This window comes from Lipotes vexillifer, unplaced genomic scaffold, assembly GCF_000442215.2.
Source record: "Lipotes vexillifer unplaced genomic scaffold, Lipotes_vexillifer_v1.1 scaffold82, whole genome shotgun sequence".
In the NCBI taxonomy this organism is placed as follows: Eukaryota; Metazoa; Chordata; class Mammalia; order Artiodactyla; family Lipotidae; genus Lipotes; species Lipotes vexillifer.
The window spans coordinates 15,297-33,440 of NW_006783121.1; the positions used below are offsets into that span (position 1 = coordinate 15,297).

Sequence of the window (18,144 nt, forward strand, 5' to 3'; positions counted from 1 at the left end):
CTTTCACCAGAGCACCGAATTCCTTTTAGTCACAGGAGCTAAATCATGCATAGATCTGTACCACCCTCTTGCAGCTGGATGCTACCTGTCCCATATGACCCCATAGTTGAGACAAAGAAAACAGTGTTTCCTTGACCTTCCAGATGTGCACACATCTAACTTAAGGTGTGCGTTATTCCCCCCCTCATCCTATATACCAGCAAAAGAAGTCTTGTCTTACTTTTCAATGATCCACAAAATAAATATTTTCTTGGTTCCCACCCCCCCTTTTTGCCAAATAATAATTATAATATTAATAATAAACCACAGAGTTCTCAGATGGGAACAGAAAAAAAATATGGTTCCGGTTGCAATTCTTGGGGACAAAAAATAAACAGTATTAAAGACAACAACAACAACAGAATCACTGTACTTTCTATAAATAAGTGGGTCCTGGGAGTGGGGCTGGGTGACAGGCGGGCGGCGGGGTGCCCACTACTTGCACACGAACTGGTCCACGATCTCCGTGCACTTCTTGCACTTGACGTAGCAGCACCAGTGGAACTTGCAGTGGCAGCGCTCGGTCTGCACCGTCTTAAACTGGTCGTAGCCACGGCCGCAGCACATGAGCTCGCAGCCGTCCATGCCCTCGGACGTCTTGTTGCACAGGCGGCCCTGTGTGCCCAGCGAGCCGGTGCTCTCGTTGCGCACGCAGTAGTCGGGGCTGGGGTCGATGTAGACCAGGTCCTGCGTGGTGGGCGAGTTGAAGCGGCTGTTGACCTGCACCAGCTTGCCCCGGCTGTTGAGCCGCATGGCCGCCGCGCTGTCATACTTCTCCTTCAGGGCGTCGCCCACCTTGCGGAAGTCGGCCAGCTGCAGCCAGCACGTCTTGAGGCTGCACGAGCCTGACACCCCGTGGCACTTGCAGGCCACGTCCGCCAGGTTGTACACCGTCTGTGGGGAGAAGGGGACAGTCAGCGGGCGAACTCACCCGGGAGCCCAGACTCGGGCGGGGGTCGGGTGACCAAGCTCCCGGGCTGGGTGGAGCCCTGGTCACCAGCTAAACCTGGGCCTGGGCTACGTCCCCCTCGTCCTCCACAACCAGGAGCCCTGTGTTGCCTTCTTTAAAAAGTCTGCAAAATAAATAGGCTCTTAGCCCCTCATTATTACACATCATCCTAATAAACAACCACAGTGTTTGAATGGGAGCGGGAAAAAAAGTGGTTCCGTTTGTCTCTTTTTTTTTTTTTTGCAGGGAAGAACATTGGCAGCAACTCATACATCTTGAACACTCAGCCCAGAGCTGCTATCAGTTCCTCACGTGCGTCACCTGGATTCATCCTCACCACCAGCCCACGAGGGAAGAGCTCTATCATCTGCATCTCACAGAGAAGGGAAGCGAGACCCAGCAAGGTGAGTCACTGACCCAACCACTGGGAAGGAGCGGGGCGGGGGGCCGCAGGATTTGAACCCAGGCAGGTGGGCTCCAAGCTCATGCTCATGACTTGGCCCTGGGCACCCAGCTGGTAAGTGGCAGGGCTGGGCAGGTGTCTTTCCTCACTCTTACTATCACTACTGCTGTGTGCCAGGCACTATCGTAAGAGCCTTTACACTCTTCATCTCACTTAATGCCCCCAGTGAGGTTGTAATGTGGCCTGGATTAGATGATGGCAGTGACGCAGATAGAGGGTAAGTGGCCCGCACAGGTCACACAGCTAGAATGTGGGAGAACCGGGTGTGGATCTCAGGTACCCTCACTCCTGCTTCTCGCACACTCCCTACTCTCTACCCGCCCGTGCCTAGGCGAAAAGCATCCATCTTGGACCCAGGCGGGCCTGGGTTCTGTCCTAACTCTGTCCCTGAATTTAGGCAACAGGCTTCAGCATTCTGAGCCTCCGTTTTCAATTTGGGAAGGGCACTGTGATGGTTGCAACCTCACAGCACTGTTGCAAGGATAAAATCAGGAGATGCATGCAAGTACTTAGCAGGCAGGATGCAATCAGTAAACCTGGTCTGCAGGGTGACAGTCTGGACGCTGGTCCTGGGCCCTTGCCCAGTCACCCTGGCCTCGCAGTAGCAGCACCTATGGGTCTGGCCTCACGGTGCTGTGTGCCCAGCAGCCTGGGAGGTGGCGGCTGCCTATTTATAGTGCTGACTGCCCACAGTTCCTGTGCCAGTGATCCTCCAGAGCCAGCGTGCTGCTGGCACGCTGCAGAGGGCCTGTCAGGAACCTGGAGGGCTAGAGTGAGTTAGAAGGCTGCTTCTGCCCAGAACAGCTACCTTCCCCCTCCAGGGATGCATAAGGGGCTTTCTTACAAGGGGAGCTGAAGTGTACTCCCTTGATATGAAGTGTTTCAGGCCCGCAGCTAGTCTGCAGAAGGGTTTTGCAAACCCTTCTATTTAACCTTCGCTCCCCTTTGAGGAAAATCAAAAGCTAATGTCCCAAGGAGATTCTAATATGATTTCCTGGCACAGTGTCTAACTTTCCTCCTCCCACCCCCACTATCCTGCAGAAAAACTGTCTTCCCAGTAATCTCATCCACCAGAATCCAAGCACAGTTCATTGCTCCAATGATAAACTTTCCAAAAACACTCCCCCCATTTAAAAATCCAAATGTTAAATGAAATTATATTGAAGGGGCTTTTCCCCCTCTCCAAAATCCCCTCTCTCCACCTGGAAATCCCTTGACCTTCTCTTCTTTGTTGCTATAAGCCCCTAAGGATTTCTCTCCATGAGAAAAGTCGAAGAAATCCACAAAGATGGATGAAAGCACCAAAAAGGGGCACAGTGGGGCCCAGAAGGGTCAGCCATACCTGTCCTGGAAGCATTTCTGGTTTGAGATGCTGGGCACCCGGCATGCAGCGTAAGGTGATGTGTCCCTGATGAGGGCAAGACCAAAGTCCTAGGGCCCCAGAGAGAGCGGGACTGGCATGCCCACTCCATGGCGCGGGTCGGCTGCAGTGCGGGGTGAGTCCACGCACACTGCCGGCACCACAGCAACGGGCGGCCTCGGAAAGGAGAGGCCGCACTCCCCTGGAGCAATTACCTGACCCCTCAAGGCACCACAGCTGAAATTCTCCAGAGTTTAGTCTTTCCCTGAGAACCGCCCCCCCGCAAATAGTTAAGATCAAATTTGAGAAGAAATAGGTTAGCTGGAATGATCTAGATAATCTTTGACTTCCCTAAGTCCTTTGCTTCCAGTAACTCAGTTATCGTTTATCAAGCACTTAGCTCAGCCCTTCAGTTGAACCTTATGAAGTTGGATGTCAGAAGTGGTGAAGCATTGGTAATAAGGTTCAATCTACTATGTGATGCCAGCGAGTCCTACAGCAACCCCAAGTGACAGCTAACGCCCATTTAACAGACGTGCAAATGGGGAAACGGAGGCTCAGAAACGAATGGGCAGAACGGGATTTTAAACTAGATTTCTTTAATCCCCAAAACTATGGCCCTTTACCCTCGAGCTGTGACGCATTAGTTTCATTAAAAAAAAAAAAGCGCCTGGGCTTACAGGTCAATCCACTAATTCTCCCCACGGGCTTGAAGTGGTTCTCCAGCCTCAGTTTCCCAGTCTTTAAAATGAGGGGGTGTGGATGAGGGGCCCAAAGGCTCCTTCCAGGCCTCTAGCTTCACTCTGTGATTATCGTCCCTTTTCCTCACCCCAAAATACAGAAGACTGAAATCTCTGACCAGAAAGTTCCTGGCACTTACCTTGGGTTCTGTGAAAAAATAATGGCTCTGGTTTTCAGTGCTGCCAAAGTTAGGAAAAGTTTTCACCCCTTCATTATAAAGCAGCCATAAAGTGCCATGTGTTTAACCACAGGAAAAAAGGGTCTTTTTTAACGATTGTGGGCGAGCCTTTCACATCCGCATCAAGGGAAGGAAAGAATGAAACCGGGAGACTGGGGCTACCTGGCAAGGATTTCCTCTCTGCACACTACTGAGTGGCTCTCTCCCCTCTCCGGAGCATCTCTCTGCACACCTCTGAGTGGTTGTCTCTCCTCTCCAGAGCAAAACTCCGCACACCTGTGAGTGGCTCTCTCCACTCCCCAGAGCATCTCTCTGCACACCTCTGAGTGGCTGTCTCCCCTCTCCAGAGCATCTCTTCGCAAACCTCTGAGTGGCTCTCTCCCCTCTCCAGAGCATCTCTCTGCACACCTCTGAGTGGCTGTCTCCCCTCTCCAGAGCATCTCTCTGCACATTTCTGAGGGGCACTGCCCTCACCAGAGCATCTCTCTGCACACTTTTTTTTTTCTTCTTTTTTTGCACTACGCGGGCCTTTCACTGTTGTGCCATCTCCCGTTGCGGAGCACAGGCTCTGGACGCGCAGGCTCAGCGGCCATGGCTCACAGGCCCAGGCACACCGCGGCAATGTGGGATCTTCCCGGACCTGGACGCGAACCCGTGTCCCCTGCATTGGAAGGCAGACTCTCCACCACTGTGCCACCAGAGAAGCCCTATCTGCACACTTATCAGTGGCTCTTCCCTCTCCAGAGCATCTCTGCACAACTCTGAGTGGCTGTCTCCCCTCTCCAGAGCATCTCTCTGCACACTTCTGAGTGCCTGTCCCCTCTCCAGAGCACATCTTTGCACACTACCCAGTGGCTCACTCCCCTCTCCAGAGCACCTCTCTGCAAACTTCTGAGTGGCTCTCTCCCCTCTCCAGAGCATCTCTGTCCACACTTCATTTTTTTGGTGGTGTTTTCGTTTTGTTTTTTGGTTGTTTTGGTTTTTTTGTGGTACGCGGGCCTCTCACTATTGCGGCCTCTCCGTTGTGGAGCACAGACTCCGTACGCACAGGCTCAGTGGCCATGGCTCACGGGCCCAGCCGCTCGGCGGCATGTGGGATCTTCCCGGACCGTGACGCGAACCTGTGTCCCCTGCATCGGCAGGCGGACTCTGAACCACTGCGCCACCAGGGAAGCCCTCTCTGCACACTTCTGAGTGGCTCACCCCTCTCCAGAACATCTCTCTGCACACTTCTGAGTGGCTGTCCCCTCTCCAGAGCACGTCTTTGCACACTGCTCAGTAGCTCTCTCCCCTCTCCAGACCACCTCTCTGCACACCTCAGAGTGGCTCTCTCCCCTCTCCAGAGCATCTCTCTGCACACTTCTAGGTCGCTCTCTCCCGTCTCCAGGGCATCTCTCTGCACACTTCTGAGTGGCTGTCCCCTCTCCAGAACACGTCTTTGCACACTTCTGAGTGGCTCTCTCCCCTCACCAGAGCATCTCTCTGCACACTTCTGAGTCGCTCTCCCCTTCCAGAGCATGTCTCTGCACACTTCTGGGTGGCTGTCCCCTCTCCAGAGCATCTCTCTGCACACTTCTGAGTGGCTCTCTCCCCTCTCCAGAGCATCTCTCTGCACACTTCTGAGTGGCAGTCCTCTCTCCAGATCATCTCTCTGCACACTTCTGAGTGTCTCTCCCCTCTCCAGAGCACGTCTCTGCACACTTCTGAGTGGCTCTATCCCATCTCTAGAGCATCTCTCTGCACACGTCTGAGTGGCTCTCTCCTCTCCAGGGCATGTCTTTGCACACTACTCTGTGGCTCTCTCCCGTCTCCAGAGCATCTCTCTGCACACTGCTGAGTGTCTCTCCCGTCTCCACAGCATCTCTCTGCACACTTCTGAGTGGCTCTCTCCACTCTCCAGAGCACATCTCTGCACACTTCTGAGTGTCTCTCCCCTCTCCAGATCATCTCTCTGCACACTTTTTTTTTTGCTCTACGCGGATCTCTCACTGTTGTGGGCTTTCCCATTTCGCAGCACAGGCTCTGGACGCGCAGATTCAGCGGCCATGGCTCACGGACCCCGCTGCTACGCTGCATGTGGGATCTTCCCAGACCGGGGTACGAACCCGTGTCCCCTGCATCGGCAGGCGAACTCTCAACCAGTGCGCCACGAGGGAAGCCCTCTCTGCACACATCTGTGTGGCTCTCCCCTCTCCAGAGCACCTCTCTGCACACTTTTGAGTGGCTGTCCCCTCTTCAGAGCATCTCTCTGCACACTTCTCAGTGGCTCTCTCCCCTTTCCAGAGAATCTCTATGCACAGTTCTGAGTGGCTCTCCCCTGTCAACAGCATGTCTCTGCACACTTCTGAGTGGCTCTCTCGCTCTCCAGAGCACCTCTCTGCACACTTCTGAGTGTCTCTCCCCTCTCGACAGCATGTCTCTGTTCACTTCTGAGTAGATCATCGCTCTGCACACGTCAAGTGGCTCGCCCGTCTCCAGAGCATCTCTCTGCACACTTCTGAGTGACCCTCTCCCCTCACCAGAGCATCTCTCTGCACACTTCTGAGTGGCTGTCCCCTCTCCAGAGCACGTGTTTAAACACTACTCAGTGGCTCTCTCCCCTCTCCAGATAACCTCTGTGCACACTTTGGAGTGGCTCTCTCGCTCTCCAGAGCATCTCTCTGCACACTTCTGAGTGGCTCTCTCCCCTCTCCAGAGCATCTCTCTGCACACCTCGGAGTGACTATCTCCCCTTCGCAGAGTATCTCTCTGCACACCTCTGAGTGGCTCTCTCCCTTCTCCAAAGCACCTCTCTGCACACTTCTGAGTGTCTCTCCCCTCTCAAGAGCATCTCTCTGCACACTTCTGCGTGGTTCTCCCCTCTCCAGAGCATATGTTTGCACGTTTTTTTTTTTTTTTTTTTTTTTTTTTTTTGCGCTAAGCGGGTCTCTCACTGTTGTGGCCTCTACTGTTTCGGAGCACAGGCTCTGGATGCGCAGGCTCAGCGGCCATGGCTCACGGACCACACCACCACGCGGCATGTGGGATCTTCCCAGACCGGGGTACGAACCCATGTCCCGTGCATCGGCAGGCGAACTCTCAACCACTGCGCCACGAGGGAAGCCCTCTCTGCACACTTCTGAGTGGCTTTCCCCTCTCCAGAGCATCTCTCTGCACACCGCTGAGTGGCTCTCTCCCTTCTCCAAAGCACCTCTCTGCACACTTTTGCGTGGCTCTCCCTCTCCAGAGCATCTCTCTGCACACCTCAGACTGGTGTCACCCCTGTCCAGAGCATCTCTCTGCACACTTCTGAGTGGCTGTCCCCTCCCCAGAGCACGTATTTGCACACTTCTCAGTGGCTCTCTCCCCTCTCCAGGGCACCTCTCTGCACACTACTGAGTGTCTCCCTCCCCTCTCCAGAGTACGTCTCTGCACACTTCTGTTTGGCTCTCTAGGTCTGCAGAGCACCTTTCTGCACACTCTGACTGGCTCTCCCCTCTCCGGAGCATCTCTCTGCACACCTGTTAGTGGTTCTCCCCTTTGCAGAGGATCTCTCTGCACACCTCGGAGTGGCTATCTCCCCTTTGCAGAGCATCTCTCTGCACACCTCTGAGTGGCTCTCTCCCTTCTCCAGAGCACCTCTCTGCACACTTTTGAGTGGCTGTCCCCTCTTCAGAGCATCTCTCTGCACACTTCTCAGTGGCTCTCTCCCCTTTCCAGAGAATCTCTGTGCACACTTCTGAGTGGCTCTCCCCTGTCAACAGCATGTCTCTGCACACTTCTGAGTGGCGCTCCCCTCTCCAGTGCATCTCTTTGCACACTTCTGAGTACCTCTCCTCTCTCCAGGCATCTCTCTGCACAATTCTGAGTACCTCTCCCCTCTCCAGAGCACCTATCTGAACACTTCTGAGTGGCTCTCCCCTCTCAACAGCATCTCTCTGTTTACTTCTGAGTGGCTCTCCCCTATCTAGATCATCGCTCTGCACACGTCGAGTGGCTCGCCCATCTCCAGAGCATGTCTCTGCACACTTTTTTTTTTACTCTACGCGGATCTCTCACTGTTGTGGCCTCTCCCGTTTCAGAGCACAGGCTCTGGACGCGCAGGTTCAGCGGCCATGGCACACGGACCCCACCGCTACGCTGCATGTGGGATCTTCCCGGCCCGGGGTACAAACCCGTGTCCCCTGCATCGGCAGGCGAACTCTCAACCAGTGCGCCACAAGGGAAGCCCTCTCTGCACACTTCTGCGTGGCTCTCCCCTCTCCAGAGCATCTCTCTGCACACTTCTGAGTGGCTCTCTCCCGTCTCCAGAGCATCTCTCTGCACACTTCTGAGTGGCTGTCCCCTCTCCAGAGCACGTATTTGCACACTTCTCAGTGGCTCTCTCCCCTCTCCAGGGCACCTCTCTGCACACTACTGAGTGTCTCCCTCCCCTCTCCAGAGTACGTCTCTGCACACTTCTGTTTGGCTCTCTAGGTCTGCAGAGCACCTTTCTGCACACTCTGACTGGCTCTCCCCTCTCCGGAGCATCTCTCTGCACACCTGTTAGTGGTTCTCCCCTTTGCAGAGGATCTCTCTGCACACCTCGGAGTGGCTATCTCCCCTTTGCAGAGCATCTCTCTGCACACCTCTGAGTGGCTCTCTCCCTTCTCCAAAGCACCTCTCTGCACACTTCTGAGTGGCTCTCTCCCCTCTCCAGTGCATCTCTCTGCACACTTCTGAGTGGCTCTTCCCTCTCCAGAGCACGTCTCTGCACACTCCTCAGTGGCTCTCTCCCCTCCCCAGAGCACCTCTCTGCACACTTCCGAGTGGCTCTCCCCTCTCCACAGCATCTCTCTGCACACTTCTCAGTGGTTCTCCCGTCTCCGGAGCACCTCTCTGCCCACATCTGCGTGGCTCTCTCCCCTCTCCAGAGCATCTCTCTGAACACTTATGAGTGGCTTTCTCCACTGTGCAGAGCAACTCTGCACACTTCTGGGTGTCTCTCCCCTCTCCAGAGCATCTCTCTGCACACTTCTGCGTGGCTCTCCCCTCTCCAGAGCATCTCTTTGCACACTTTTTTTTTTGGCGCTAAGCGGGTCTCTCACTGTTGTGGCCTCCACTGTTTCGGAGCACAGGCTCTGGACGCGCAGGCTCAGCGGCCGTGGCTCACGGGCCCCGCCGCGCCGCGGCATGTGGGATCTTCCCGGACCAGGGCACGAACCCGTGTCCCTTGCATCGGCAGGCGAACTCTCAACTACTGTGCCACCAGGGGAGCCCTCTCTGCACACTTCTGCGTGGCCCTCCGCTCTCCAGAGCATCTCTCTGCACACCTCAGACTGGCTGTCACCCCTCTCCAGAGCATCTCTCTTCACACTTCTGAGTGGCTCTGCCGTCTCCAGAGCACGTATTTGCACACTTCTCAGTGGCTCTCTCCCTTCTCCAGGGCACCTCTCTGCACACTACTGAGTGTCTCCCTCCCCTCTCCAGAGTACGTCTCTGCACACTTCTGAGTGGCTCTCTCAACTCTCCAGAGCATCTCTCTGCGCACTTCTGAGTCCCTCTCTCCTGTCTCCAGAGCATCTCTCTGCATACTTCTGAGTGGCTCTCCCCTTCCAGAGCATATCTCTGCACACTTCTGAGTGCCTGTCCCCTCTCCAGAGCACGTCTTTGCACACTACTCAGTGGCTCTCTCCTCTCTCCAGAGCACCTCTCTGCACACTTCTGAGTGGCTCTCCCCTCTCCAGAGCACCTCTCTGTACACTTTTGAGTGTCTCTCTCCCCTCTCAAGAACATCTCTCTGCACATTTCTGATTGGCTCTCCCCTCTCAAGAACATCTCTCTTTTTGATTGGCTCTCCCCTCTCCAGAGCATCTCGCTGCACACCTCTGAGTGGCTGTCTCCCCTCTCCAGAGCATCTCTCGGCACACTTCTGACTGACTCTCCCCTCTCCAGAGGATCTCTCTGCACACCTCGGAGTGGCTCTCTCCCCTCTCTAGAGCATCTCTCTGCACACTTCTGAGTGGCTCTCCCCTCTCCAGAGCATCTCTCTGCACACTTCTGAGTGGCTGTCCTTTCTCTAGAGCACGTCTTTGCACACTACTCAGTGGGTCTCTCCACTCTCCAGAGAAGCTCTGTGCACACTTTGGAGTGGCTCTCTCCCCTCTTCAGAGCACCTCTCTGCACACTTCTGAGTGGATATATCCCCTCTCCAGAGCATCGCTCTGCACACTTCTGAGTGCCTCTCCCCTCTCGAGAGCACATCTCTGCACACTTCTGAGTGGTTCTCCCCTCTCCAGAGGATCTCTCTGCACACCTCGGAGTGGCTCTCTCCCATCTCCAGAGCACCTGTCTGCACACTTCTGACTGGCTCTCTCCCCTCTCCAGAACACCTCTCTCCACACGTCTGAGTGGCTCTCCCCTCTCCAGAGCATCTCTCTGCGCACCTCTGAGTGGCTCTCTCCCGTCTCCAGAGCATCTCTCTGCACACCTCTGAGTGTCTGTCCCCTCTGCCGATCACGTCTTTGCTCACTACTCAGTGGCTCTCCCCTCTCCAGAGCATCTCTCTGCACACCTCTGAGTGTCTGTCCCCTCTGCCGATCACGTCTTTGCTCACTACTCAGTGGCTCTCCCCTCTCCAGAGCATATCTCTGCACACGTGTTAGTGGCTCTCCCCTCTCCAGAGGATCTCTCTGCACACCTCGGAGTGGCTCTCTCCCCTCTCAAGAACATCTCTCTGAACATTTCTGAGTGGCTCTCCCCTCTCAAGAGCATCTCTCTGTACACTTCTGGGTGGCTCTCTCCCATCTCCAGAGCATATCTCTGCACACTTCTGAGTGGCCCTCCCCTCTCCAGAGCACCTCGATGGGCCTGATGTTCATACCTATATAAAGCTCCAGTCTGCCAAAAACGCTCCTCGTTTTGGTAGAACTTGTGTTTCTGCAAAAGCCTGAATCCATCAGGCCTGCTATCTAATGACACGAGGAGGGGCACGAAGAAAGCAGAGGGGAAGGTAAGTAGCCCTGGAAGCTTGGGTGAGTGCCTTATGAGCTGGGCACTTACTGGCATAAATAACTCCCCTGTCCTCCATTTAAGCCCAAGCACAAACTTGATCCCGGGCGGAGGGCAGGGAACGTCAGGAACATTTGTATTTGTGAGCTGGGCTGGCCAGCTCTACTGTGGACCAAGTACAAAGGCAAAGAAAGCTCTTTCTCAGGCCAGGTCAGGAGCACCCTGGCTGGAGGGGGCCAAGGCGCGGGATGCTTCCCCTCCAGGAGGCCTTTCTGGGGTGTCCACCCCTCTCCAGGAAGGCCTGTGTGTAGCTGCTTGGGGAGCGGGGGTGGGGGGAGTGGAAAGAGAGCAGTAGTGAGAGGCGGGGAGAGACCGGCCAAGCTAGGACAGGAGGCGGAGACAGAGACGGGAAGAGAGGGAGACCCAGACGCAGAGACAGAGAGAGAAACGGAGAGCGGAGCCACAGCACCGCCCGCCCCCAGGAGGGACGCGGCGGCGGGGATGCTCACCCTGCGGCCGGCCTCGTTGTTGTGCAGGTTCATGAGGATGCGCGCGCTCTCATAGGAGCCCTTGGCGTGGATGCGCTCCCGCTCGCGCGCGTCCACGAACTCCTTGGCGAAGCGGTAGCCGTAGTCGATGTTGTCGCCGCAGCCGCCCCACAGCCAGTCCCGCGGCAGGTCCTTGGGGCGCGCGGCGCGGCTGCAGCCACAGGTGGACAGCTCGCCCTCGCGGCAGGCGCGGCTCATGGCGTTGACCACCCCCGCGGCGCTCACGGCGTACGTGAAGGCCGTCTCGCGGCTGCCTGCGGGCGAGGACGGGTGAGTGGGCGCCCAGCGCTCCGCAGCCCCGGCCGGGGCAGTGCCGCAGAGGGCGGGTGGCGGGGGACCGGCTGGCACACAGCCGGGCCCCCGCTCCTGGCTGGGGAACAAGGAGGCCCTGAGCCCCCGGCCCCCCCGAGGGGTAAGGCGGGAGACATTCCCCCCACACACGTGGAAGTGACACATGACAAAGGAGTAGCATCCCTGGTACCTCTGCTCTGACACTTCAGAGCCCAAGGCAGGATTCGAAGCAGTGCTGGACTGATTTTTCTCTACACCTCTTATGAAAATATTCCAAACTTATTTTCCAAAATGCCCATGAAAGAAGTCACTGAGGGAAAACGCAGAATTGGGGTAGACTTCCTTACACTTATTTTAATGTTTGGTATTATTTTCCTTCTGAGTTACCTACAGGGCAGGAGCATGGGAGCTGCAAGGCTTAGAGTCCCGGCAGCAGCCCCTCCCCACTCCCTGCGGCCTCGGTGGTTGAAACCCGGCTTTCCCATCCTCCATCCGCAGCATCAAGCCTGTCTCGGAACAAGGCTCCTGACTTTCCCAGAGGACGTTTCTGAACTGGTCCCTAGAGAGTTTTAAATGAAACTCGCCTCTTCTCAAACCCCAAGCTGACCGGGGCTGACACTTCTCACGTAGGTGAGTGTCTACTTGTAAAACAGCCCGCAGTTCCTTAAGTGTCACTTCTGCAGCTCCCCAGCAGCCTCTGACTCCAAGTGTTTGTTAGGATAATAGCAAAAAGGAGGAAAAAAAATAAAAAGGTTCTCCTTCCCCAAACTTGTAAAGAACAAAGAGGCCTAGAGGAAAAAAGTTCTCTCCTTCCCTAAAGCTTGTAAAGAGTATCTCCCTGTCAAACGGTTCTATAGGAGCCCTATTTGTGAGGGCAAAAAAGAGGTAACCACAGACTACCTTCATCTCCACTTGTATGTGGAGACATTTCTACATGTAACAAGAAGTCACTTAAAGTGTTGTCCTATGAGAGAGAAAGGGTTAACACCCGACCAGCGGAAGCTGGGCCTGGGGTGGGGAGGTGGAAGTGGGGGGCAAGATGAGGGGGGGGGTCCTTATTTTCCTCAACTATAAAATTAAGGGTATTGAACTAGATGCCTAGGGAAAAAAGGGCCCCTTCTGGCACTAGAATCTCTTTACCGGAAACGGTTGCTCCTATACTTAAAGAGCTTGCTAACAATCTTTTTCTTTTGCGGGGGGGGGGGGGGGGCGGGGGCGGGGGCGGTGGACAATGGGGGAGAGCGCAAGAAAAGCTGCCAACAGGACTCAGCCGCAACCAGAAGGGCCATCCTGTAGGAGGACGGCTCTGCCCGTGCACGTATCCCACAGGCTGCCCTTTCCTTGGACTTCTCCACACTTCAATCCACAGCCATTTGTGATCTCCCTTCCAGGAACAGTGATGGTTCTGATTTACCAGAGCTTCCCTCCCACATTTTAAAAAAATAAATAACTTGAGGACTGTACCGGTGGTTGACGGGAGGATCCAGAAAGTTCCTGTGTCTGTGTGTGTGTGTGTGTGCACGGGGGGGGGGGGGGGGGTTACATCTACCTAGCCTGAACTGGCAAGGCAGAGAAGAGCAAGGGAGTGGAGAGAAATGAGGAGAGCAGACGGATTCTAGGGAGTGATTTGAGGATTAACGCTGATTGATAATATAGAAAATGCCGTGTCCCTGGACGGGAGACTTGTAGAATAAGGAGGTAGACTGAGGAAGAGAGAGAAACAATCCTCTGGAGACAGACCACTCTCCTGTATACATAGAGCACAAAAGGGCTTTTACGTAAAACACAATAATGCTGCTATTTTCATAAGTCTGTCTATCTTGAACGTATCCTTTTTTTTGCCCCAGAATACAATCCTGGTAGAAATCTCTAAGCTAAACTGGTCATTGCAGGGAAACATCAGCTTGAAACGTGCTCTTTGGCTAAAGCCTGTGGATACAGTCATCCTGGATGGAACACTGCTGGTCCAGTTACAGCTCCCTCCCTGTGAAATCTACATCTACTCCTATTCTCACCCTCCTTAAAAATGGCGCCTTTCCTATACATCTTTTCACAGCATGGAAACAAAGACGAGACAAGAGACAAAAGCTGGAAGGAAAGGCTAGCATGATGAAAAGACGAGAACGTTTCCAAAATGAAGAGTGGGCCCTTTATGAGGCGATGGTGTACAGCGCCGGGACTGGCCTTGAGAAAGGAGGTAAGGGGTTGGGGGGTGGCAGCCTGAGTCAGACACTGGCCCCATCACAGGGTCAGATTCTCAGGGACGAGAACTGGCCTCCATGTCCCTGCTGTACTAAGTGCTCTGGAGTGGGGCACCCACACACCTAGCATCAAAGGTGTTTTAAATTTTCCCTTAGCTCATTCTCTTCCAACATACCGTTAAACAGAAAAGTGAAAGCTAAGTAACTCTTCCACTATTGGCATGGGGTCCATGTTTCTCGTCCATAAAAATCTATTCTGATTTTTCTTCTCTCCATCTCTCTCTCTCTCTTTTTTTTTTAAAGGCTCTGTCTGTGTTCACCCGAAAGCCACCCAGCAGCACCTTTCTGCTCTGAGACCTTGGACACCTGAGGATCCTTGGGCAGGGTGCTCCCAGGGCCTCCGTGACTTGCTAATAGGATCTAGGAGGGCTCCCTCCTCTAAGGCCACCACAAGGTTCCACTCCCGCCCAGTTCGATTCAACCTAGACAGTGCCACACAGCTGAGGACCAGAGAGTCTACTTACAGGGGACAATTAAATACAGGCCTTTGTACCAGGGGCTCTGCTTGTTCCCTGAGGAAGCAGGCTCTTTGAATCTTGGACCACATTTTAAATAAATCTTCAGCAGAACTCAAATCCACTTAGCAAATGATAGCTTATTCTGAACATGTTGGCCCAAAACAGACTACGTAGGAAGAGGATCTTAAAGCTGTGCTCCAGTGACTACACAGAAAAACAGTTCCAGTTGCTGTCTTCCTTCCTTGTTGCCAGCGGAGGTGTATGATTTTCACTAACTCATATACATGTGAAAAGCCACTCCCATAGTTTAGTTTGAGAGGAAGGCAGATAGGGGGAACATATAAGGCAAAGGTGACGGGGAAAAGCTGACAGGTCACCATTCTGATATAGCTAAAAAAAAAAGTTTTTGGGTCACTCACAATATCAAAATGCAGCAGAATTCAATCTTCACTACACTGCCAGTTAACTACATAAGGCAGCCCATAATCAGGGGAAAACTCTGGTGTTCCTGAAGCTTAACTCCTAGATTCAGATCCCAGTACATACATTAGCACATTTTAATCATTAACAGGAAGGACAAAGCCCTATGAAACTCTGCAGGCTGAGGCTGCAGACCATTTTCCCATTCAATTAGAGGAACAGCTTCCAGTCCTGTATTATTTTAGTTTATGAAGCCGCTTGGCTCAAACATCCACTGACAACTCTTTTTTGTTCTCAATGAATGCACTTTTCAGGGTTTTTAAAAAAGCATTTTATCCGTCCATGACGGACATTAAGCCAACTTTTTATCTTCAGTCAGTATAAATAGTTAATTGCTCTGATAAATTGCTTCTTATTTTAGGAGTCACTGCAGTCATATTAATTACACAGGCTTGTTTGCATGAAAGTAAAAAGAGACCGAAAATATTCACTAGAAAACACAGACAGGACCACATCTGTCAGACTGTAGCCTATGCTATTCAACCAAACCAGAGGCAAACTGATGTGCCAAATTCTTTGCCTTTAGCCCAGTTTTAATGCCACCTCCTCCCTGAATGGAATAACAAGTTCAACAAACAACAACACATTTAAAAATAAAGAATTGGACCGTGAGCCATACGTTAAAACTTTTTAAAGTTTCTAGGCTGAGATCTGAAGCACGTGCCTTTATATCAATGGCCAACATCGCAAATGTAAATTGGATCACATCTGATTAAACTTCTTTCTGGGACTAAAAAATAAAGCCTTTAACATATATATCATCTTGAGAGCCTTAGGAAATAGCTATATTAGGAAAATTAAAACCTTGTTTACTTCCAACACATCCAGCATTCTGAAAGATGACAGTTTTTAGTTTGACACTTGGGCCACTTTAAAATGACTCAGCTTTCCTCCTCATCTTTTGAGAGACCAAAATAAGTGTTCTGCTACTACTATTTTAAACAAAATGCTTTTTAGAAAACTTAAGTGTTCGGAAAAATGAAGGTGTCTTTGGTGCCCTCCCCCATCTCCTGATTTGGGTCAAGAAGTCCAGAACTTATCATTGGATGTGGGGACAGGCATGCACACAGCCATAATGACAAAATTCCCACGCCACCACCCTGCTGGAAGACTCCCTCCATATCAAGCTTGTAAGTAACACTAAAGACTTCTCCTAGGAGAAAAGTTTCTATATATTTAAAAATACATTAAATGGTTTCCTACCTATCTGCATGACCCTGCCGAAGACTGAGGTGTTATCCACGGTGCTGCAGTTCCATCTCCGGTGTCGGAACTGATACTGGCATTCTTTGATGCCTGTCTTCGCGCCCTCTCCGATGTACTGCATGTGGTCCTGATACAAGTGGCATAGTTTCTTCTGTCCTTGAGAAAGTCCTGCCAGTTGGCTGCACAGAGGCTGTGCTCCTATGATATATACTTCTGACATCTGAACAGGGTTATTCATACCTAGCGACCTAAAAAAGGCGGCGGGGGGGGGGGAGATGTGCATTCAAGATTTACGTGAACTCTCAAGGTGGGCCCCCTGAAAACATGTCAGCAATACATAGTTTTAAGCACACAGATGCTTTTTCTCTCCTGCTTGTCCTCATGACAAAGTATGAGAAGGGCTTCATAAAACTCCTCTGTTTAAACTCCACTCAGAAAACAGAGGTATTGTGTAGTCCCCATCTGCCATCTGGCTCCTCCGTTAAGAGTTTTCACTCCCTTCCTTGCCCCTCGCTGCCATATACCTGAAGCAGAATTTCACAGAATTCTGAAATCCACACCAGGGAAGGGGGAAATGGCAGTTTGGCGTACGGGCCTCTGACATTAAAGAAAATGACTCACTTTGCCCCACAGACTGGACCGATCTGCCTTGAAAAGTGTATGAATGCCGAAAGTAGACACAATTAGACACGGGTAGGAGATAGCAGTTCCTTTTGACTGATGGAAGAACAGTAGGACAAGTGTACTGAAGAATACTTGTCCTACCCAAGAAAAATTCAGCCCGTTCCGGACATTTTAAAAGGGCTCCTTATGTGATTGGGAAAGACCCAAGACAGGGTATCCAGTGAACAGAAGTCGTGTTTGACAGTCAGAGAAATGCTGTTCATTTACAGCGAAAAAATATCCAGAACGCCGTCAAAAATAATCCCCTGGATACACTGCAGTCTATCTTCAAGGCCCCTACCGGCAAGAAACCCTCGTTTAGGGACATTTGACGATTTCAAGTTTACCTCCTTTTGATCAAAGTTCAAGCCCCAAATACCCACTTGGAGTTTAGCTGTCTTCCTACAACTCTGCCTACCTCAGACCCTGAAGGTTAATAACCTCAAGTGACAGAAAATAAACGCTGGAACTCACTTTTACTGCCTCGAGGTGGCAAAAAGTAAATTTTATAGATAGGCTTACAATCATTAGAGAAGTGAATTTCGGTTCCCCTTTATTACATGATGTACTACAAGTATACCTCTGAACAAGGACCTCATAGAAAAAGGTCTGAATTTATAGGTTCTGATTCCCTATGGAGCTAAAGATAAGCTTCAAAGCATTAGCGAATTAAAAAATTTTTTGATTTAAAGATACATATATATGTACATATATACCTGTATGATATATATATATATATATATATATACATACATACACGTGTTAGATAAATGCACCCAAACTCACGACTCAGCTTTAAATATTGCAGCATTATACAAACGAATCTTTAAATAAGAGTATGCACATAGAAAAACTTACCACCAAGAATTGCCTTCTATTACGACCTGGGCGAAGGAGATAAATATGGCCAAAGCCATTAGGAAGAACTTGGAAGACATTGCCCTTCCAGCCGTCCCCAAAGCAACTCCTGGGCTTAATATTCCAATCGACTTCTGGAGAGGGAAGAAAGGAGCAGATGTTTATTGCCTCTCAGATAATTTTCAAGCATATACAAGTTTAAACAACGGAAGCATCCGGCGTCTCTTAAGTTTACTGTTGATTGACTGCGCTTCTCCTTCGTTGAGTTTTTTGATGGCAAGATACAGGCAGTTTCTTTTTCCAAATTAATCCACCCACGCAACCTCACCAGGAAATCTGATTTCGCTGGGATCCTGCGCGCGGGGCACGCCAGCGATTACAAACATGTCTCAATGCTGTTGAGTCAAAACCCCGGTGCCAGGCGCTGCCTCCTTCCTGCTTGCTCGCGTCCCGCACCCCCTCGCTCCCCTCTAGTTCGCGCTGCGCTGAGTCCCTCCTCGGGAATTCACTCAGGAACCCGCTGCCACCCTCGTCCGCTCCCCGACCTGGGCAGAGCAACAAGTGGAGCCGGAATTAATTCCATGGGCGAGAGGAGCGCAAAGGCGAGAGGATCGCGCCGCCGGCGGCTGCGGAGGAGGCGGAGTGGCCGGCGCAGGGGTGGGGGTGGGGGCAGCACGCGG

At 52.2% G+C, this 18,144-nt stretch overlaps 1 protein-coding gene across 2 annotated transcripts in view; it reads right to left on the reverse strand.

Annotated features, from left to right (window-relative positions):
* Positions 1-278: 278 nt before the first annotated feature.
* LOC103070287 (protein Wnt-5a) overlaps positions 279-18,144 on the reverse strand; it is a 25,471-nt gene continuing 7,605 nt past the window's right edge. The window contains exons 1-5 of one of the 2 annotated variants that reach the window (XM_007455864.1): positions 18,010-18,048; positions 17,465-17,598; positions 15,941-16,191; positions 11,209-11,501; positions 366-933 (exon numbers count right to left, since the gene is read on the reverse strand). In XM_007455864.1, the coding sequence (XP_007455926.1) occupies positions 475-933; positions 11,209-11,501; positions 15,941-16,191; positions 17,465-17,544 (1,083 nt within the window). In that variant the 5' untranslated portion in view covers positions 17,545-17,598; positions 18,010-18,048 and the 3' untranslated portion in view covers positions 366-474. Of the gene's footprint in view, positions 934-11,208; positions 11,502-15,940; positions 16,192-17,464; positions 17,599-18,009; positions 18,049-18,144 lie in introns of those variants that run through there. The other variant, XM_007455863.1, reaches the window with a different exon arrangement.